This window comes from Molothrus aeneus, chromosome 3 (genome assembly GCF_037042795.1).
Source record: "Molothrus aeneus isolate 106 chromosome 3, BPBGC_Maene_1.0, whole genome shotgun sequence".
NCBI classification, from domain to species: domain Eukaryota; kingdom Metazoa; phylum Chordata; class Aves; order Passeriformes; family Icteridae; genus Molothrus; species Molothrus aeneus.
The window spans coordinates 21003935-21026034 of NC_089648.1; the positions used below are offsets into that span (position 1 = coordinate 21003935).

The 22100-nt window shown below is 38.4% G+C and overlaps 1 protein-coding gene across 1 annotated transcript in view; it reads right to left on the reverse strand.

Annotated features, from left to right (window-relative positions):
* Positions 1-1399: 1399 nt before the first annotated feature.
* PPP2R5A (protein phosphatase 2 regulatory subunit B'alpha) overlaps positions 1400-22100 on the reverse strand; it is a 42029-nt gene continuing 21328 nt past the window's right edge. The window contains exons 3-13 of the mRNA XM_066546448.1: positions 20396-20497; positions 15760-15852; positions 13712-13842; positions 13446-13505; positions 12129-12237; positions 9728-9781; positions 6630-6680; positions 5794-5913; positions 5578-5705; positions 3341-3442; positions 1400-2621 (exon numbers count right to left, since the gene is read on the reverse strand). Of these exons, the coding sequence (XP_066402545.1) occupies positions 2489-2621; positions 3341-3442; positions 5578-5705; positions 5794-5913; positions 6630-6680; positions 9728-9781; positions 12129-12237; positions 13446-13505; positions 13712-13842; positions 15760-15852; positions 20396-20497 (1083 nt within the window). The 3' untranslated portion in view covers positions 1400-2488. The remainder of the gene's footprint in view (positions 2622-3340; positions 3443-5577; positions 5706-5793; positions 5914-6629; positions 6681-9727; positions 9782-12128; positions 12238-13445; positions 13506-13711; positions 13843-15759; positions 15853-20395; positions 20498-22100) is intronic.

The window sequence follows — 22100 nt, forward strand, 5'->3', positions numbered from 1 at the left end:
TTTTGGGACAAAATTTCCTACTTTCAGCTGGCTTCCAGAGCAAATTAAGGCACTGCATTGACCAGACAGCCTTAAACAGGGAGGCAACAACTCATTGCAGTAAGAGAAGGAAAATAGCAGCGCTGGCTGTTTGGGGGAACGTGTTTGCTCAGGGGACAAAGATGTTTGTATGGGAGAAAGGTGGTCCAGTCCCCACCTTATCTTCAGCATCTCACAAGGATGGCTCCTGAACAGCTCAGCCTAGTGCACAGCAAGGGCATGAGATTAAACTGGGCAAGACCAGCAAAGGCCAAACACTGCATGGCTGAAGCAAAAAGAGCTACTCCATCCCTGGGTTATGGGGAACAGGAGAGAAACCAGAATGCCCCACACTTAACCCTTCCACATCAAGAAAACCCCCAGACTTTACTACCTAACAGCCTTTGCTATGACAGCTGAGCTTTCTTGATGCCTCACTGCCAAAGGAACACCCAACTGTTCCTTGAACAAATGATATTTTTTGGATTTTCCAAAAAATATAATTTTCTATTTTTAGATCTTACAAAAAACAAACAACAACAAATTAGAAACAATTGAAACCAGTTCTGATGGTGCCTACTGCATTTTTTTCTTCTTTTTTGCTAATGAGGTCAGAGAAGGTAAGCTGGAAGACAATGTAGCTGCAGCTGTGGGGTGAGTAGAAAGCATAGTTAAATAAAGGATAAACTCCTTTTTGCAGTATGTACTGTTTCTTTCCCCTCAATAAACTCCCACAGCAGTCCACTTCAGTCACTACATCTCAGCTGTCAAGATGTTTTGTTTTATAAGGAAATGTTACAAGAGCAGACCAGTGATGCCAGCCAAGAAACCTTTCTTTTACATACCTATTTATAGGAGCAATCCTGACAGCAAGTGTTGCACAATTTGGAAGGCTATCTTACACCTCCTCTGTTGTTTTTTTTTTCTATTAGTCCCTATTTGTAACTGGGAAAAACCTGTCACAATTACAAAATGGCAGTGATTCATTCCTTGAACCCCTGCAAGGTGTTTGGTTCCCCAACATTTGTGTAAGTTTTTTTCATTTAGGCTCTGGGACAGCTGAACAAAGTTTGTCACACACTGGGGAACTTTATTTTTCTAAAGGCAAAAAGGCACTGAAGCACTAAACCAAGGTGAGCTTGTGCTTGTGTGATTCTTTCCCTTCAGGCACCGCCAGTCCCATGCCCTCTGTGAAACAAAACTACTTAGACACAAAAATGAAGCAACAAGTGCAGTACAGTTGGCTCCAAGAGTGGAGCAGGGACCTCCTCACTTCTGCCACTCAGTGAAAAGCCACACTGGACAGTTAAGAAGTGTTTGGAACAGCCATTCTAATTCTCCTGGTCTTCAGAAACACAAAGATGTGAGGTACAGCACTAAATACAAACATAAAGACTTTATTGAATGCTGCTCAATTCCCCAAAGATCTTTCATTACAAAATTTTTCCACACAACTGCAATTTAAGAGATTGGAATGGTACTCTGATAAAAGATGTGAAAAAATACTTGATCAAGTAAACAGACAAGACTTCTATTGTCAACTTTCCACCTTTAAACCACACTGCATTTTCTTTAAAGAAAACAAGGAGTAATTTCTTGACATTCTTCCCTCCTTACTTAAAAAAAAATATATATAGTAATGCCAATTTTGGTCTCATTCTTCAGTCCATGAAATGCTAATACTACTGCAGAAACACCCAAGATGGGTCTCTCTTGGAGACTGCAGCAGTCTGGAGGGTCCTTGGGCTGATGAGGAGCATCATTGATGGGCTCTCCAGAGGAAGCTCCATCCTCAGCTGTAGCAGGAGGAAATCCCTAACTAGCCCAGGACCCGAGAGGCAGCAGGAATGGGGGAGAGGCCCTGGCCACCCCAACCTGTTGCAGCAGATTCTCTCCCTACCCTGCCTCCTTTCTGATGTGAGCATTGTAGAAATCTAAATCTGAATCCAATCAGAATTCAAGGACAGCTCTGTATCCGAGTTCCTTTCAAAGCTGTCGGGGGCATGTACTGAGTATCTCAAGTTACTGGTAACGTACCTTGGTTTTATTTGAGAAAATACAGCATAACTAGAAGCCTTTTCTATCATCTTAACCAAAGTATGCAGCAATGTGAAAAGCACATATAAAACAAGGAAAAATGTGTATGTAGCAAACTATAACCACCTATGTGCAACACAATCAAAATTCAAGTCATAATTCTCACCACTCCCGTAATTATTTCACTCATTAAGGATGAAAACTCAGTTCTATGAAACATTGGAAGTGACAGTATATCAATAATTAGACAAATTTACAATATGTTGTGGTAATGACATCACTTAACTGCTGTATTTAAATTCAAATCTTTACATTTGCCAGAGAAAAAAATTGGCTGTTTCTATTATACTGATGAGGTTTCTTTTGCAAATCCTTATATATTTCAAAAGGGTACAAAAAAAGAATGTCTGCCGAGTGGAGGTGGTCATTTCTTTTATTTGGCACTTGTGTTGTGTGCATTGAGCACGTTGTGAGTGCTGTTCTGCTTTTCTGCCATCGCCTTCTTAAGCTTTAACTCCTCCAACCTTCTCCACAACTCTTCACGTTCCAATTCTTTCTTTTTCTCTCTGAAGAAAAGAGTGAAAGATCAATTTCAGATCTGTGTTTTAAGCACAATCTGGAGACACAGTGACTTAACTGTGACTTGCATCTACTAATTCCACTTTGAAGTTTTTCTCCAAAGCTATTTTTAGAAGCAATTACAGTTTCCTCAATTAAAAAGAGAGAATAACAATAAGTAATGGTGAGTGGTGAAAAAGTACCTTTGCATTTCCTGGAGCAGACAATTGCTGTAGGGTGGCTTTGCACAGCTGGCTGCTGCTTTAAGGAGGTTTTTTATCACATGCACACAAATTAAGGGACTGAGAATCTTTGTGAGGGAGGAACAGAGCTACCACAAGGAGGCTGGGCAGTGGTCTCAGCTGGCCAAGGGTCCCCTGTGCCCTGCCTCCCTGACCCCAACAGTGCTGCTTTAGTAGGTCAGTAGGGTAAGCACTGGTTCTGCTGAGCTGTGAAGAATTCTCCAGCTCCATTCCCTTCAGACACCTGAGGCAGCACAGCCAGCAGCAGCTGAGAGCACTTCCCCAGCCAGGAGGGAGCACATCCCCTGCCCCTGCCCGGGCAGGAGGGGAGCTGGGGCCCTCCCGTCCCCTGCCCCCGGGCACTGCCTCACTCACGGGACAGCCAGCAGCAAACAGCTCCATCAGAGCCCCACAGGAGCAAAGCAACAGCCACAATTACAGCTTGGACACATTCATCAGTGGGAGCCTGGGAAAAGGCTCAGTACCTTTGCCTTTCTGCTTTGTACGAGCTCGTGAGTTCATCAAAGAGCTTGCCGTTCATTTCCATCAGGGTTTTCAGCACGTTGTACACCAGTGCCACAATGGTTCTGAAACAGGAGCACAGCCATGAGATCTACTAAGTGACAAAATTAACTTCAGAAAACAGGCATTTGATTTCTCTTTTGGATTCCAAGCTTCTTATTCAAGATACTACTGTACGGTCTGGGAGTTCCTGAAACAAAATCCTCTCCATTTTATTAATTTACAGAGGAAATTATAGTTTAGTTAAACATTTTTTGAAATGGCTATTTAATCTTAAATTCCTGACTTCTGTAATTGCACAGGATATAATTATTCATGCTGTGGCTGTACTTTAAAGCCATTCAATTATGTGAACCTTTAATAAACCAAGTTTTAACAACAACTCTGTAATACTTGAGCAATGAAATATGAGAGTCTAGAAAAATAAAACTTCTGGCTTGTAGCTTCAAGAAAGCAGCAGACAAACCACAGGCTTAGTGTGGTTTAGCACACAAAGCTCTCCTAGCAGTGTTTCTGGGCAGCAGGAGTCTTGCTAGAGAGCTAGAATCAAGAACATCAGATAATGGATTTGGGCACCTCAGTTTCCTTGAGAAACTCACCAGCTTGAGCAACACTGGCTGTGTGTTACATGGCTGCCTGTATTCCTGACTACCCTTCTTTCTGTGAAAGTATTCACATTTCAATAAACCATCTTAAACATTACCTCCTTTAAACCTACTCATCTTTATACAAAGAAATAAAAAACATTAAAAAACAATAAAAAACAAAAATTAAAATTAAACATTTAAATGCCTGTCATTAAGCTTAATCACTAAGCAAAAAGCAGGTAAGTTGTCTTCTCTGTTTTCTCCCTCACTAGCAGTTCTCCACTGACTGCAAAGCTGCAGCCCTGTGACCTTGAAAAGGAGTCAAAAAAACCCCTAAGGAAATAACCAAAGAACCAGGTTTGCCTTTTCAGTGCACTCTGTCCATCATGGCACTAGGAAATCTCCCAGATGTTCATGAGAGCCTTGTGCTCATTCCATTCAAAATGTACAGCATCCTTTGCCTGTTTGTACACTTACTTTTTTAATTTGTTTTTTTTTTTTTTTTGGTACCCTGGCTTTCATATGGTTTGAGGCCAAAAGCTTATTTAATGTTTTGGTTTTCTGAGAGGAAAAGTTGGATTTTGAGCAAGAACTTGAGTCCATATCAGACAACCAGATGGATAAAAGCATCTTTTGCTGCCCTCCAAAAGAGATTAGAATCAAAGGATTAGACTTTCTTCCCCAAACTTCCTTGTCCTCAAGGAGGCAATTATCCTGTGTCTTCTACTTCCTTCATAAAGGGCAACTTCTGCCTGCAGATAGGGAAAGAGGGACATCCTCCAAATTTGTTGAGGTCCCAAATACATTGATGGTCCAAGGACCATTACCCCAAGTTTATATTCAGTCTCAGCTGCTGTGTTTGCAGCTAGACACAGCATCTAGATAAACCCAGAATAACTGCAAAGCCTCCAAGGGCTTAAAACAGGACTTGTGTTTTACTGCAGGGCTGTGGGAGGCTCGTGCTCACCCTGGCTTTTGCCTGTACAAGCTTTATATTCTGCACACTAACTTGCAACTTAATTCAGGGTGCTGGCACCAGCAAGCTTTGCTTTGCAGTATTTCAATACCATTACTGCTTCTTTCAAACACAGGAATACCAATATTTAACTTGTGGCACTAAATATAAAGTGAAGTAGTCACTCATTTCTCAGTCCTACCACCCTTTACAAGGGTTGCTATTCTCTGATAGGATCTTTTCCTCTTCTCATCTCACTGATCAGCAATAAACACTTGGGAAGACACAGACAGCTGTATTCATCTGAAGTATTAACAGACAGCAAAGCATAAACAGAAGCAACCCTTGGAAATGGTTTTGGCCTAAGTAGCATTAATTTGCATTTTGAACTAACACAAAGGATCAGATGTGGTTACAATATAGAGATCATCATCCATGTATTCCCAACTTTTTCAATAAATTTCAGGTTTCCATCATAACAGTGCAGAACAGTGAAAGAACAACACAGCTGAAAGTGACACTTGATTTAACACCCAGAATGTCATGGATTTCATCTGATTTAAGTAAAAATGAAGTCACATTTACAAGCTCCCAATCCAAACCTGAAAGAGGGGACAATTTATTTACGGTGCTACAGATAAAGTGAAGTGTTACATACGGATTCCAGTGTTCTTTGGAGATCTTGTACAAACTGCCAAACATAATTGGTAGAATTTTATCAATGTTCTCCTCAATCAGGCTAAGAATATATTCATTATTCCAGAAGTACAAAGCTCTTTCTGCAACCTGAAACACAAAATTAAGGGTTCATAACAACCATAAAATAAGTTACCACAAGGTTTGCTTGGGATTTTTTTATACTTATTTTATTTACCTGAAAATGTGAACTTGACACACTCTTGGATATTTGCTTAAATAAAGGCTCTTCTATTTTTTTGAATTGTGTTGGTTCTATAACATCTAAGATTTCTTCAATTTCACCTAGAAACATTACCTGTTAGTTTAGAAAGAAAAAAAAAGGATAAGAATGTTTCATATCACCACTGTAAACAGATGCACACAAAATACAGCTTATCCATTAGTTATAAATCCTGCAAAGAACACTGTTTTTCATTACAAGGCATTTGGACATTCACAGGGTTTTTTTGCAGCCTAAAAGAAATCAATCATGACTCTCATCTAACAAGTTACAGCTCTCCTCTTGGACTTCTTTTGTGTAAATACTGAATAATTCACCAAACTGCTTCTGCAGAAAATGGGATTTTACAGTTACAAAATAAAAAAAATTAGGGCATCTTATTTCAAGAATGGTTGCAGAGATTATCAGAGATCACCAAAGTAGCTTTTAAAGTGATAAGCAGTTAATTCCCATATAAAATTGCAACCAGCAGAACTCTGTGTAGCTGGCACAGAAGAATTTGTCACCAATTGCAGAAAAAGAGACAACAGTGTTAAGGGACCCACTTTTAAAGAGTTGTTGGGGACGGATTCTGGTGGGACAAATCAAACTCCTGGTTTTTCAGCTCATTTTAACTACATAGAGGAAACCTATGTAGACTGCATCACAGGACAAGGGTGAGTGCCTCAAGAAGCTTCAAGAACTGCAAGTTTTCTGCAAGATCTCTTGAAGAGCATGGCAGAGAGGTTTGTGAATCTGCCCCACGAGATTTCACATCACAGCAGACACCAGAAATGAGACACAAAACCAACCTCTTTCTGACTGCATGTTTTTGGCCAAAATTTGAGCAATCCTCTGATTACCTGTATGAAAAATATAAACATGTTAAAGCAGGACAAGTTTCTACTACATACTAGATAAGAAAAAAAAGTACTGGTTTGCTTTTCTTTATTCAGAGGTTCAATGAAAACTGAATAAACATCATTTAAATGTTTGTCTTGTTTAGGTTATCAGAATAGCTCAGACCCCTATTGCTTTGTGTGCCTGTGATTATCCATTCACACTCTGCCCCCATCCCAGTACTCACATGAATTGACAGGATGCTGATCACATCAAAGCATCACAAAGTAAAGTTAAACTCCCTGTAGCTAAATCTCACAGAATATTTTTTTTTGTCTTCTACTCATCCATACTTTGGAGAGCACCTGCCTTGGCATCAAAGGTTTGAAGCTTGAGAGGAAACAATAAATGCTGACAGGGCTCTAGAGAGGAGCCATGGCCTCCAACTCTTCCTTTTCTCTGCCACAATTTGACATGTTAGACTGGAAACTCAAGTAAGAAAGATGTGAACTTACAGAGAAAATGTATTCTAGTATCTACATTTGAAACTACCTTACAAAAGACTGGAAAAACAAAACCTTTGGGAAAATTAATAGGAAAGTACAGCCCCCAAGAGGAATGGAGGGAATACAGCAAAGAAAGGCTGGAGGCATTTTTCCTAGAAATAAACATCTCACATGGCATCTAAATTACAAAATGAATTCTGGCTTTAAAAAAAAGTAAAAAAAAACCTGCAACTATATTCCAGAAGCAGAAACATTCTCAGAGCCTTATAAACTTTCATTCTGAAGAAAGGACTTCTACTTTGTATGATACAACAGCACCTAACTGATCATATCCAAAGGGAAAACTTTCTCAATTATTTAAATACCTTCCATATTTGCTTTTGTCATGTTGATGTTTTTTTCCTTCAGCTTTCCAGCTGGCTGCTTTATTAAAAACAACATGGACTATCAAAAGTGGCTTTCCAGAGAAAAAAAGTTAGTAAGACTCAAGTGCACTTCCCAGCACAAATTACTGCAAGAATTTTAAAATATATTTTGCTTAAGAAGAGACCCATATTCCCAACTTGATAAAGAAATAACATGTTCTGAGTGTAACAGTGCACACCTCAACAAGACACCTATTCCTTGCTCCTCCTTGGAGCATCAGTTTCCAGCTTGACTGTGCCTTTATATTATAAAACTGATACCTGCACAGGTATATGTTCATGGATTGCTGCTTTCACTCCACAAGATCAATATTCTTCCCTGAGCTACAGGATTCCCATGAAGTGGGTACAACTGTAGGCACCCGCTGGAAAACTGAACTCATGTACAAGGACTGCACATTTAGCCTGATTTCCTCCATGTAAAGGCCATTGCACTCAGCAGGGTTAGGTAACAAACCCCTCTTGTCAGCTCTGCAAACATCAGGACTGACCTGAGGCAGACTACCAGAGCTACAAGAGCTTGGATTGAATGTCCTCCAAATTGACCCTGAGTGACAATCCCTGCCAGAAAAATAACAGTAAGGTATGTGTGAAGACAGCCTTCTGATGGAGTTCTTAAAATATTACTTGACCTAAAGCCAAGAAAAATTTCCAATGCTATCTCATCAGTTGACCCAAATTTTAACATTTACTTTTCAAGCATTTCAGAAAGTTTCTTAAAGCTCCACTTCTTATCTTACTGACTTTAATTCCTTTATAAAACAACTTTTACTACACACCAGAGTTACAACCAAGGCAGTGACTCTGCAGGGAGTTCTTGTGTCTTCTCCAGCCTGAATTCACCTTTAACTGATTGAGAAGCAGCCACAATTATATAGACCACAGTCCAGATGAGGCTCAGAACTGCCTGTGGCACTGCTCCAAAGCCCTGCCTTCTTCACAGCAGTTTGGGCTTGGATCCTGCCCCACACTTGTGTAAATTTGTGTCAGGAAGTTCTGACCTTGTCACGTTGTCACTTCACTCAATCTTGCAGGTTTTTATGTAACACTCCACATTTTCTGCTCACATGTCAGCTTTAACTGTCAAAATGCCTGGGTTGCTTCCTCACTTGGCTTAAGGAATACAGGTTACACAATTCCCTTCTCCTCTCCCTATCCCACAGAATAAACTAACTGACCAGTGTGCCTGGGAACACTGCAGCACAGGGGGGGAAAGATGCTTCAAGCACACAAGGCAAATCCATAGACACGAATAACTGGTCAGCTGAAATGGCTGTGCAGAAAACAAGCTTCCTGAAAGGGCACTCAGTCAAGATCAGTGTTGTTTTCCCAAAGCTGTTTATCCTTTTTTTTTCACAGAAGAAAATTTAGGTCTTGCATAAGCTCTTCATTTTACTGTCACAAAAGGGGTATAAGTATTTAAATACCAACATAGCCCTGATGGAGATATTCCTGATTGTCCAACTAAAAGCAGTTTCTTTTATAGCTGGCTTGACATCACTCTGTGTCCTCAGGAGCTGCTGCACTGCCCTGAGCCTCTGCTCTCCATGGGCCCTGCCAAAGCCTGAGCACAAACCCTTTCTAGCTGAGCTGTCAATATGTGTCACAGGAGACTCACTCTGGCAAAAGGCACAGATGCCTCAAGCACCTGAGTTTTGGCTGCCAAGAGGCACCCCAGGAACTGAAGAGGACAGACAGAAACACCACATTTGGAATTTCAGAGTTCTTTCTGTCTAAATGAAGTGCTGTTATTCTTTTCATCTTTTATTTCGGGATTGTTTATTCCCTAAAATATTTCAACTTCCATGCACTGGCTAAGCACAAGCAATCTGTACCAAAACCACTGAAATTTTAGTTTTTATGAGGAGAGAATACAGTCATGACATGCTTTCTAATTTGGGGTAGTTTGGTTGATACCAGAAGTTCAAACTTATAGTTAAATCTGTGCTCTACCATGGCTCTATCTTTCAAACTCAGAATTTTCTTAGCTATTCTAGATTTCATTTCCACCCCCAAAAAAATTCCTACGTCTCCATCTTTAATCAGGATAACACAGCACTGCTGCACAATTCAAAAGGTTACACTGCAATATTTAATTGAAATTAAAAATAGAAAGATATCCGACTGAAAAACACTTACAGGCTCTGTTAAAGTTGTGTCTTTTTCCAGGAACTGTACAACACAATAGGCAAGCTGGAATGTAAGTCATATGGTTATTTAGTTTAAGCAGACACTGTTTGGACATTGCAGCACTACTGAATATCACCACTTCTAATGGAAGCACTTCAGATCATGGGGGGAACCCAACCCAAGACACCCCTACACAGCCAGTTCATATTAGTCCAAACTAAACAAAACAGCAATTAAAGCAGCAAGATATACAGGCCTGCTCTATCTTAAAAAAACTTCCTGCATACCAAAAATCATCTTTTCTTTTCAACCTAGAAAATTATTTTTAAGCTTGGCAGATATTTCCCTAACTCAGATCCCATATCCAAACAGATTTTTCTTAACATCAACTCCTGTATTAACAATACAAAGCTATCACTTTCAAACATCTATTTTGGGGTAAAAAAGGCCACACATCCAGTAAAAACCAAGTTGTGACAGAGGTTTGACTGAGCATACATTGCACATTGCTCAGGTGACATCTAGAGCACACAGCATCCAGGGGTAAGATTACAAGTGAAAGAATTTGAACATATTCCAAGGCCAAAAGAGATGAGGCAGCTGTTGCCCAGCTGAGTGTCCTGTCCTTTGCAGCAAGGGCCAACAAGTGCCTGGGGAAAGGTGGAAGGAATGGGGAGGCATAATGTGATTAAGGCACCAGCACTGCTCTCCCAGCCTCTCCTGCTTTCGTGTGGGGCCTGCTCAGGCCAAGGATTTTTAATGTTACATAACTACTTACAGTTTAATTACTGAGCACACAGTTGAGCAAGTAAACAACCATCCCATGCAGAAACCATACAATAATGCTGTTACTGAACTAGTTACAATCTTTCTTAGATTCCATTAAGACTGATTTTAAAAAGTCACATTATTTCACAATATAAAGCAAACACAAAATTATGTGATAGGCATTACATTTCAATACTCAGGATGCTTGAATTTAAGCAGCACCTTTCTTTTTTTTTTTTATTACGCCAAAGCAGATAATTACAATGCTGTAATTGCAACAGGTCTAATTTCTTTCTTTTGCCCTTAGGCTACTGATGCATTTGTATAGACTCAAAAAATAATAAATGTCACACATTAATCTCCCAAATCCCATTTTTATGTGTATATTCAGTACAGTAATGCTTTACTGCTCAAAGACACAAAGACTCAAGCTTAGTTCATCTTCAAGGCTTTAACTTTTAAGGGAAGGCTCTACTTTACTCAGCAACAAAGCAACCAGGCCACTTGGGATTGCAAAGCAGATTTAGCACTGGCTTAGCTCTTTGGGATAAAATGAAACACACAGTGCTGTGTGTGCACCTGGCACCAGTGTTTTATGAAGGGACAGAAGAGTGGCCTGGTCAGCAGGAAAAATGTGACTTTCAGGTACAGCTGAATTAATAGGGCCCTTTCAGTAGCCATGAGCTGGATTAAATGTACCCCAGAAAAAAGGGGAGTTTGCTGCACTGATCTGTCAGTGAGAACACCTCTGGGAGGTGACTGGGCCCTTTCATTTCACTGACTCATTTCATGGAGCAGCAAGGCAGGAAATCACAAAGACAAGTGATTTGCTTAATTTAAAACTTCATATGAGAATTAGGAATTGAGTGAGCTCTTCACTTGATCCTGTTTGTAGGCTATATAGTCACAATGACTTCAATTAGAAAACCGTTTTCTTGTATCTTCAGTCTGTATTAGTGAGCTAAGTTAAAAATCAAGTTTTAATTAGCCACAGCAGAATTACTTCCAAGTTTACATCAACCATATTCAATACTTGAAGTGCCATATGTCTGGAGAGGATACAGATTATTCCTCAAATGAAATGCTGAATGTCTGTGGCAAGTATAAGAATCAAAGTCAGCTGAAGAACTGCAGCATTCTGACAGCGTGTCATGGATCTACATAATTCCTGCCTGATCCAGAGAGCTACTGTGCACTTCTGCTATTTATAAATGGAAACAACATTCTCCCTCCCACCCCATCACTGGTGCAGCTTTAGAAAGAAAAAAACACTTCTGAAATAAATACCTGGCCATACCCAAGGGTCCTTTACACGCAGCATTTAAGTTACAGAAAGGAAATGACAACAGCACAAGGCCCTGGGATTAAATGAAGATTAAAGTGTGACAAAACTACAAGCAAAAAAGCTTCCAACTTCAGCTGATATGTTTTTGATTCACTGGTACATTCTTTCACTTGTAATATATGCCAAATATTACCTCAAGATTCACATTTAGATATAAGATCTGGAAGACTTTTTCTAGAAGTGACTGAATTGGTAAATATTCTGGAATATTGATATTATAACACATAGTGCTTTAAATTTCATTTCAAATGTAAATACAAAAACCCCACCACTCTTAAAAAATAGGCAAAAGCTTACCTGTGCATGAAACAAAGCTAATCCCTTTGCAGTATGCATGGGAATCAGAACTTTCATAAGGAACTGTTTGTGTTCTGCTTTCAGTGGCAGTGCAAAACCATTGATAATACTGAAAACATGAATAAGCAGGATTTATTTTTATTAAAAAAATAATTTTTTTCCTAGCAAGTCAAGAATTTCTGTAAGTTCAACTGAAACTCCATTTCTGATTCAGTTTTTAAACCTGATTATTTTGAAGCCATAAAATAGCTCAACATGTGCACAACCTTTGAAATGCTGGTATAATGACAGTTTAGACTCTTGGTAAGGAATAGCAGAGAACCATACTAGAAGCTGAATAATACCCATTAGATGAGCTTAAGTATTTTTATCATCCATTAAATAAAATCATCTACAGAAAGTCCTGTTGTCTAATTGCAAAGCTTAGACAGATGTATCAGGAAGCTGATCCATCTCACCCACCATCACTAGCAACATGCAGAGAAAAAAGACTATGCAGTTTTAATAGTGCACTTTAAGCACTTGTTTTGAGATTGTTGAACAACCTTTCCCTTCAAAAACTAAGTTTAAAAGTTATCTCATTGATTCAGTCCTCTTATATTTAAGAGTTGATGAGCTATAGATCAGACAGAAGTCCTTCAGGAAAAGGTTAGTTTCTCTTGCCCCTTACATTTCAGGAAAATCTGAGAAAATAATGGGATCCCTATCACTTGATTTTTCATGAAAATTTGTTCCACAATAGCTTCATCATATTTGTATTTTCAGTTAGATCAATAATACAATTTTCTCCTGTGAAATGCGTGACAGTTTTGGAAAGACAGTAAAAAGAACTACCAGAGAAAAACTTTCAAAGTTAAATTGAAGTTAGTGAAATAACATTCTAAAAAATGGTAACTAAAAACCCCTAGCACTTACAAGGCTTTCCTGAAAAGAACTGAAGGAAAACCAGACTGCTGAAGATTAAAACATTTCATTCAGCACAAGGGCAAAAGTTAACATTCATTTTTTGAATCAAAGAACAAGTCATCCATCAGGCAGAAGATAAGCAAGAGTAGATAGGTCTGACAAACAAGGACCCTTGAGAAACATTTTTTGCCTGTCATCTTTAAAACTTGCACTGAAAAAAAGAGTTATTTATTCTGTGTCCTAATTTGATATTCATGTGGTAACCCAGACAGTATTAGATTATCAGTGACTGCACTTCATCACTTGTTACTGTAATAATTCTCTTCCCCCCTTCTCCATTCCCAAAGCACAAAAGCTGAAGCAAACATTCACAATAATGTTTTATATTTTTCTGTGTGAAATCAAACTTACCTTCCTAATATCTCAAGGAGTTCAGCAACACCATTGAAGTGCTCTGTTTCATATATAAACCTGTTACCAAAAAAGACAACCATCAAAATTTGCCATAGAGGCTCAGAGATTCCAAAGAAATAACTTTTAACTAAGCTTCAAATATTTGAAAGCAAGATCACAGACCAAACACAAGTCTTTCATTTCAAGAATAAATCACTGCAGACCCAGACTGTGAAGGCAAGATAAAATATTCCTCAATCTAGTCACACACAAACACAGCATACCTGAGGAAAATGTTGTTGATCTGTTTCCTGATGAATGCTCTTAAACCGAGGAATTTTCCATAAATTCTATGAAGAACTGTCTTCAGGAAATCACGTTCTCGTGGGTCTTCACTGTCAAAGAGCTCCAACAACTTTAAAAATTAAATAGAAATGTATTACTTTTGAAAGACTTAAGGTTTTGTTTGGTTACTACCTGATTTGAACTTTCTCTTTAATTTACATGTTTACATTAGGAAAAAACAGAATCAGTTTAACTGGACATTTTGTTTAGATGTCAATAGTAGATTTTCAAAATTACATTTTTAATAAAGTTGATTTTTCCTAATAAAGTCATCAACTTCAATCCTTTTCTGTGTACAACAGACACTGAAGTCATTTCAGTAACTATTATACTATCAAAATAAAAATGCAATTGCAAACACAAGATTATCAAACTGTAGGTAAGTTGTTTACACTTGTTATTTAAGAAACCAGAATTAATCAAATCCATATCCTATATTTACAATTTTGTAATTAAAATCCTTTACTGCTTATCTCAAAACTTGTGTCTTGATGGTCAAGTAAAAGCATTCCTATACAAGAAATTTTACAATTAAGGAGAGGGCTATAGAATAAGCACAAGATATGTAATTACTAACCAATTCCCCATTGATACTGACTAAATGCTGCAGGAGATAACAAAACTTTCCACAAACTTTTATCTTGTAGAAAGTCTTCCAAGGATACAGAGAAGACCATGCTCACTCCAAGACATTAAAAATACTCAAATCATGTTACAGACCATAATTTTTGTTGGTTTTTTTAACCCTGCATGGCCAAGCAACAGCATATTTAGAAAAGTTAGCCTCCTTGAGCAAGTCAGTAGCAGCTCAAGCAGAGTCTCCTGCTCAGGTCTGAGCTTAGGTATGTCTGTACCAAGCAGCACAAGGGACTGGAAGCAGCTGTTCAGGACCTTGGTTCAGGCTCATTTCAATTTTATATTTAGCAGGAATTTCTCAGGGTCACTACTCCACGTTTTTTCCCATATATAGCTAGCTGTTGGTGGCATTGTCTCTATGTTGTACTCTAGAGAAAGATCAAGTGAAATGTCAGGAACAAACTCTGCAATGCTGCTCTCAAGGACCACAGGTCAGTTTGTAAAGTGGACACCCATAGCAAATAGCTCACCAGCAGCCTCAGGCTTAAAGTTTGTGTATAAGTTGAATAAAACTGAGAAGAAAACACATATACAAGAACAGCAGAACCAATTAAATGGAAATAAAATGAAGGTAGGGAGGGCAAGCATCCATCTTGTGGTTTTACTTTTCCTTGCTGTATTGTGATGGCCTGCCAGCACTCACTCTTCAGGAACTGAGCAAACAAGTATTTTGACAAACAAAATTTGGCAAACACACATTTCAACACAGTGAAAAGATCCTCACTGAATTCGCCTCGAACCAAAAATTGTTACTGCATTCTACACTGTAATTTTCTAAGAAGTTATATTTAATATGAAATCTCACTTCATTTTCTTGCTCATAGTTGCTTTGCATGGTAAAGCATGACTGTCCTAAATAATTTCTTACTTGATTTTCCTTCTGTGGTTAATACACAATAGTAAAGAGAATTAAACTATCTAGGCACAAGTCAAGAGGTGTTGAAACACATTTCATGTACAATAAGAGCATGAACTTTTTACAAGAAAAAAGCTTGCTGTAAGTTTTCCCATGGTAAAAAAAATTTAAAAACAATCATAGAAGGATTACAAAAATATAATTACCACATTGTTGATTTGGCTGGAATTAAGTTACAAACCATGAAAAACAGAACTTACAAATCCCAAATATCTTGCATTGCAAAGCACTGAGGTTGATATCTGAAAACTAAGTGTTCCTGAATTTACTAAATACATATAGCCCCTGTGGTATGATGTGTTGTTTATTTAGTGTTTGGCACCAAACCACTGCTGCAACAACTGAAATTTACCCTGTGTCAGCAGGAAAGCTGATAATTTAAGCTCTAGAGGTGATCTTTAAATGCCACTTTCAACTTTCCCAGTCCCCCCTTACCTGCTGTACAAATCTCTGGTCAATGTATCGCTTCGCAATGCTGGGCTGAAAATCCGGGCTCTCCAAAAACCTCAGGAAAAACTCATAGACCAACTACAAACATGGAAATGAAAATTCCAGTTAGTAAGTACACCACAACATAGATCTCAGCCTTGTCACCACCACCAAAGGCTGTGGGACTATTCATGTGCTCAGAAAGTACAAAAGGGATCAAAGCCTAACACATCACTGCTTAACCACAGTTCCAACTGGAGTTTACTGAAATAATTACAGTAAGTACCCAGAACACTTTAATTCCCAGAAGAGTCAAAGCTTAATAAATAATCTACTGAAAATACCACTAGTGGACAGAAAACAAGTTCTAAGTGTTACATTCCTGCCATGTTAAGAAACTGATTATGCAGAAATAGGTTACCAAACATTGAGCAGCACTGAGTTAAATTAGGTGCTCTAATATTACATAATTCCTAAAGAGATGAAGAAACATCTACTATGCGCTCCTGAAATTAAGTTTTGACCACAAACTCTGAAAAAGTTGTATTAAAACAGCTGAATGAATTCACAGAAACTGAAAGAATTCTGATTAAAATTAGGCTTCTATATCTTGAAAACTCGTTTGTAGCATATTATTTCTACTTAGTTCAAGTTCCTATTTGCTACAATCCCACAATGCCCAGAGATAAAAATCCTAACAAGAGACAGAGCTACCAAAGGCCTGGGCCAGCAGAGAGTGGCATGAAGAGGCCAGAGCACAAGTCCCACACTTTGGGGTTCATCAGAAGTCCAAGACAAAACAGTGCACTTGCATAACAATGGCAGATTAATAAAGTACACAGAAGGCACCTCTTCACTAAGACAAAACTGAAAGATGCCTTATGTTTAGATTACATTCAGAGCTATTTGTGTTCTCAATGCCTATTTCATAACTCCATATAATTAAACAGCTGATTAGTAATAACACTACAATGCAATTTAGGTACATAATGCCATCACTGACTGGGCTTCTAAATAAAACCCATGCAGAGCTGTGCTCATACTCAAAGGCATGAATTTCAACTATTACCACTCTGAGGACTCAACTAAACTGAGAGCCAACACCTGAGTAATTCATAATTATAATTAGGAAGCTGACTTCAGAAAAATGCATGACAGTAAGTACTTTTATGTAGAACATTTGAGCTGACAGTTACTTATGCATAGCCTCAAGGAGGGTGTGCTGCATCTGCAAAGCAGAGGCTCAGAAACTCAAGCTACCATTCCCTTTGTCCCCCTCTGACTGACTGTAAGAAGAACTTTTCATATCAGCAGTTTACATAGAATAACAGGATTGTTAGGGTTGGGAGGGATCTCTGGGAATCATCTAGTCCCACCCCCTCCCAACCCAAAACATGCCCATTCTACTGATCTTTTTCGAATTAGCAGCCAGATAAATTTGTATAGAAATGGGCAACATATGGCCAGAGGGAGGTTATATAGCACAGCCTCATAGGGATTAATTTTGGAATTTAATTTAATTCAAGATTTCTGTAATAAATTCCTATATGAATTATTTCTATCAACAGAACAGTGGCAACAGTAAAGAACAGCCATGTGTGATAACTGCCACAATATTAGAAGCTACCACCAGGGGGAAAAATAGAAAATAAAAGTTTCTATAAAATAGAAAATAAATGTTACCCACAAGAAAGGACAAGTTGACCCTGAAGCTCTAGAAGAATAAATACAGGATGAAACTCAAAGATTGCAAAGTCACAGTCGGAGTTCCAAGAAAAAGCTCTGCCAAGCATTTGCAAGCCCTAAAGCTGAGAAAGGGTTAACCATAGGATGATTCAGATCCATCCTCACAGTGAAGCTATGGAAGTGACACATGAAATCCTAGGATATTCCAGGAAGATACTGACAGCATAGACAGAGATGCACAGACCTACATGTGCTTGAGGAAATTGATTAAAACCTGGAAGGATACAGAGAAAGCCACCAGAATTGCCATGGGATAGAACACAGTTTCTAAGAGTGAACACCATACTGGCATATTTTGTTTTCCCTAAAGGACAGGGGAGGAAGGATAATTACAGCTTCTTTCCATAAGTAGATACACTGACTGCAATAGACATCAAGCAGATGAACTAAGTGAAAAGCACAATGCTGCAACATCTTGTAACAAGCTGTCCAAGATTAAATTCAGGACATCAACTGGGTATGGCATCAAATAACTTTGGAAATCCTGGTGAGATACATGAAAGCCTCTTTATCCAGGGCATTTTAGGAATCAAGTTGCAGTGTCCATTTCTGGATAAGTCAAACTCCCCCTTCTCCTGTATGCTAATATTTGTAAACTTAAAACTATAACAACAACAATCAAACTAGGGGCACATGAACAGATTCTGGCCACAACAGATCCTACCTAAAGAGACAGGCATGCTCAGCTTTCTTAAAAGAAACATTACTTTTGGAAATACCAGATCAGGGGAAAGATGATGGATGTAGTATTTTTTGTTCTCAAAACTGGTCTGTTTGGGTCAAAGAGCTATGAAATACAACTCCCTATGCTTTAGTGATTCAGTCTTGCAGGGACCACTAGAATATTTATATTTATATAATTATATTATTATATTTATATAATAATATTTCTATAATATTTAAACTACCAATTCCACCAACTCTGCAACTCCCTGAGCTTCAAAATGCTTTAAATGGATGGTTTTAAATGCCAGCCTGTTCAACCTACTTTGGCTGTTACAAACCATCTTGAGCACTGCTTTAAAGCAACATCTTACAAGTGCCACTCATTTTACTGAAGGTCTGGAGTCTTTTGTTGTGGCTACACACACTGGTAACTTACTAAGCAATTATGTCAACAGACTCAAGCAGAGAAGAGGTTCAGATTTTTTTCCTTTCCTCTCCCAGAAAACTGGCTACCTGACTGCCAGATCAGGATAGAATTTGGAATGTGTTTGTAATTATCTATCACAAATCACAGTCACCAAAACATCCACACCTTCCCTCCTCAAGCAGTCCTTTAGACTATGCCAAAAATAATACTGTATTTTGCCGGAGAGGAGAATGGTTGTGTACAGATTTTATTCCACACACAAAATCTGACATTTCCAGCAGCTTTGTGCTCCTGAAGGGCAATGAGCAAATTATCCAACTCCGTATTCTATGGTCCAGTAGCACATCAACTGTAAAAGGACAGAGTGGGAAACACAAACTGTTTCCACTGTGCTGCAAGGAGTGATCTATTCCAAGGCAGGATGAACAACAGACACGGGAGAGGGAAATCCACAGCCAGGGACCAGACAGCCTGGCAAAACCTCCCTTAGAAGACAGCAAGGAAGAAACCTGAAAATACAATTTCAAATAATACCACAGGCTACAAGCCACTTTCAATTCCTCTCAGGCAAGCCTAAGGCACAAGTGAACGGATTGCAAAATCCACAGGCCCTTTTCTATGAGCAGGACTAGAGTTTAATTACGGCCTAGAGTGAACTGAGCTAGCATTTACAAATTATACCTCTGAGACACAGGTATTTAGAAGGCAGCTGGTGCTGCTGCTGACTACAAGAGACATTTGTTTAGCTCTTGCACCCTCCCACTCAACAAAGCCAAGCCTCTGATCCAGCTCATTTACAGCCATTTCACCTACAAATTAGAATCAGCCATATATAAGAAAAAAATTATTACAGCCTTTAACCTGCAGAGTTATTTTCTGTGATAACTTAATTCTTGTTTGGTTTAAGTCTGAAATACTATGCTGAATACATACCTTTTAGAGTCAATATTAGAAACCTAGTTTTTAAATAAGAGTTTTAAAATAAGAGCATTTGTGGATGCATTAGAACTGTAATATTAAAGGGGCAGAGTAGTATTTTAGCTCTGGAGAGGAGAGAGCAAATGGTATGCAGATGTGCAGCAGCTTAATCTACTACTACTAGGAGATGCTACTTCACTCTTCTTTAACAGATACTACTAACATAAATTCAGCAATGAACTACCCAAGATATGTGCTTGGACATTTACAGCTTCTAAGAGTTAACTGAAAATAAAATAAAATTCAGCAGCATTTCAGGTCAATCACGTGATTGATACAGCGGAGCTATAAAAATCACGAGATCCCAGGGAAGTGCAACAATGGAATAACCATGCAACTGTTACCAAACAACGCTGAGATTGTCAAGTTTTGGCATGGAGGGAGAGAAGAAGGAGGGGATTTCTATTTGCTCAAAGGACAAATAAAGGCTATTACTCCATTTTTTGTTATTGCCACGAGAAACAGAACTGTTAATATTAATTTATATTTTATTGAAGCAACACTAAAGTTGCTCAGTAGCAGAAAACAAACCTCTTAGGTGAAGAACATAATTACCTAAAGTACCCACAGTTTTAAGACATACATACACCACAATTTAACAGTGCAACCCCTCTGTTTTAAAAACAGTATTTAAGTCACTTAGAAGAGTTACATTCAGCCATACTTATACATGCTAAAAAAAGTACCTTTTTTTTTCCCTCTCAAGTATAAAAACTCAATTGTATTATAAAAGCAATTTTCTTGTTCTTAACAAAGGCACAACATGACTGAAGTATCCACATTTCTTGCCTTACAAGAAGGCTTGGAAATAAAGGAATCACACACCTGTATGTGGGGCCATGAGGCTTCAAGAGTTGGTTCATCTTCTTCTGGATCAAAATCTGGGTTATCACTAGGTGGAAGTGTTCTGAAAATATTAGAACTAATCTGCAAGCAAAAAAAAATAAATTACTTGTATCACTGTTTATGCCTTCACAGATCACACTCATTAAGGTACTGCATTTATCCTGAAATCAAATGAAACAAAACCATGTAAAAAAAGTAACATAAGAATTCACTACCTCATTTTTTTCAAAACTGCAAAATACAAACAGCCAGAAGTCTGTAAGATGTCAGTGAAAATAAGAATTAGTAACTTGTGTCTCAGCTGCTTTACAAGCTTGGAGCTTTAGACATGGTCATATTCCAGAATCTTCCCTGAAACTATGGAAGTTTTAAAAAAATCAGCTTCCCTATCAAAACCAATTTTGAACTACATGACACCAAGAGCTGTTTTTATATAAGACCACAAATAAAACATAACTAATCAATTATGATTTAATGAGAGCTCTCTCCACATAGGAGAGAGCATGTATGTCACGTAAGGCAGACAATCCCAAAAATATATCTTATATCTACGGTTCTTTACTTGATTTCAAAATATTTCTGTTTACATTTTTCACCTTTGAATATTTCAAGATGTTTCAAGGGTTTGGAAAGTTAGAAACACACAACCATTCTAGCTTTTCCATTTAATATAGTAGCTATTTTTTGCTAAAGTTACTCTAGGTTACTTCTAGTATGATACAGTCACATCAAATCCATTTCAAAAGGACAAGTTTAAAAAGGTTTCTTCAAGGATTTTTGAAGAATATTGAAGTATGGATAAAAGACCATTCAGATGTCAAAGGAAAAATGTCATCTCTTGCACAGATAGCACATACTGGATTGAAATCTCTAACACAAACAAAAGAGAACATGCAATGCAGTTCATTTCTGCATTTTCTACCATTCTTTCAGGAACGAGTTTAACCCAACTTTTCCAATCACCTTTTAAACTCTTTTAGACTTTTTGATCAAATCTGTTTCAAGTAGCTGCTTATCACCCAAGGCTACTAAGCACAAAAGGAACCATTTGACAGTTTGCACAAAATCCTCCTGCACATATTCCAAGGAGTCTCCAAGGTGTTTGAAGAATCTAGCACAAGGACTTTACAGAGATCCTGTAGTCACTCAGCTGGCTCTGCACACAAGAATCAGCTGCTTCATGAAACAAGATACACAGCTATTGCATAAACTGACTTTTCATTTCCTCCTATGCCCTTTGTTCTGTGTCACTGTCTCCTGTTGGGACGTGGCGAAGCTCTCCTGGATTGGAAGGGCAGTGAAGTTCTGTGTGGATGGGCTCAGCTCTGAGCTTAATGCACAGGAAAAACAACAACAACAACAAATCCAAACCAAATAAAACCACCCAAAGAAACAAACAACCCCACAAAAACATTTGTCCTTTAATGTTGTAAACACAAGGGACTTGCTTGGGATTCCAAAGCTCAAGAACAAAAGGCTGGGGGGGCGGGGGGAGAGGAAGGGGAAATAGGAGTCAGAGAACATTAATTTTAATCAAGCTCAAAAACCAGCAGTACAATCCTGGTTCTCTTATTTGCTTTGTTTACTCTTACCAGGTATTCAATAAAACCCTCCAGCATATGAATCAGTCTCCTACAGAGAATGCTCTACCACTGCTTGCAAGTGCTCTGGTGACATCTCCTGA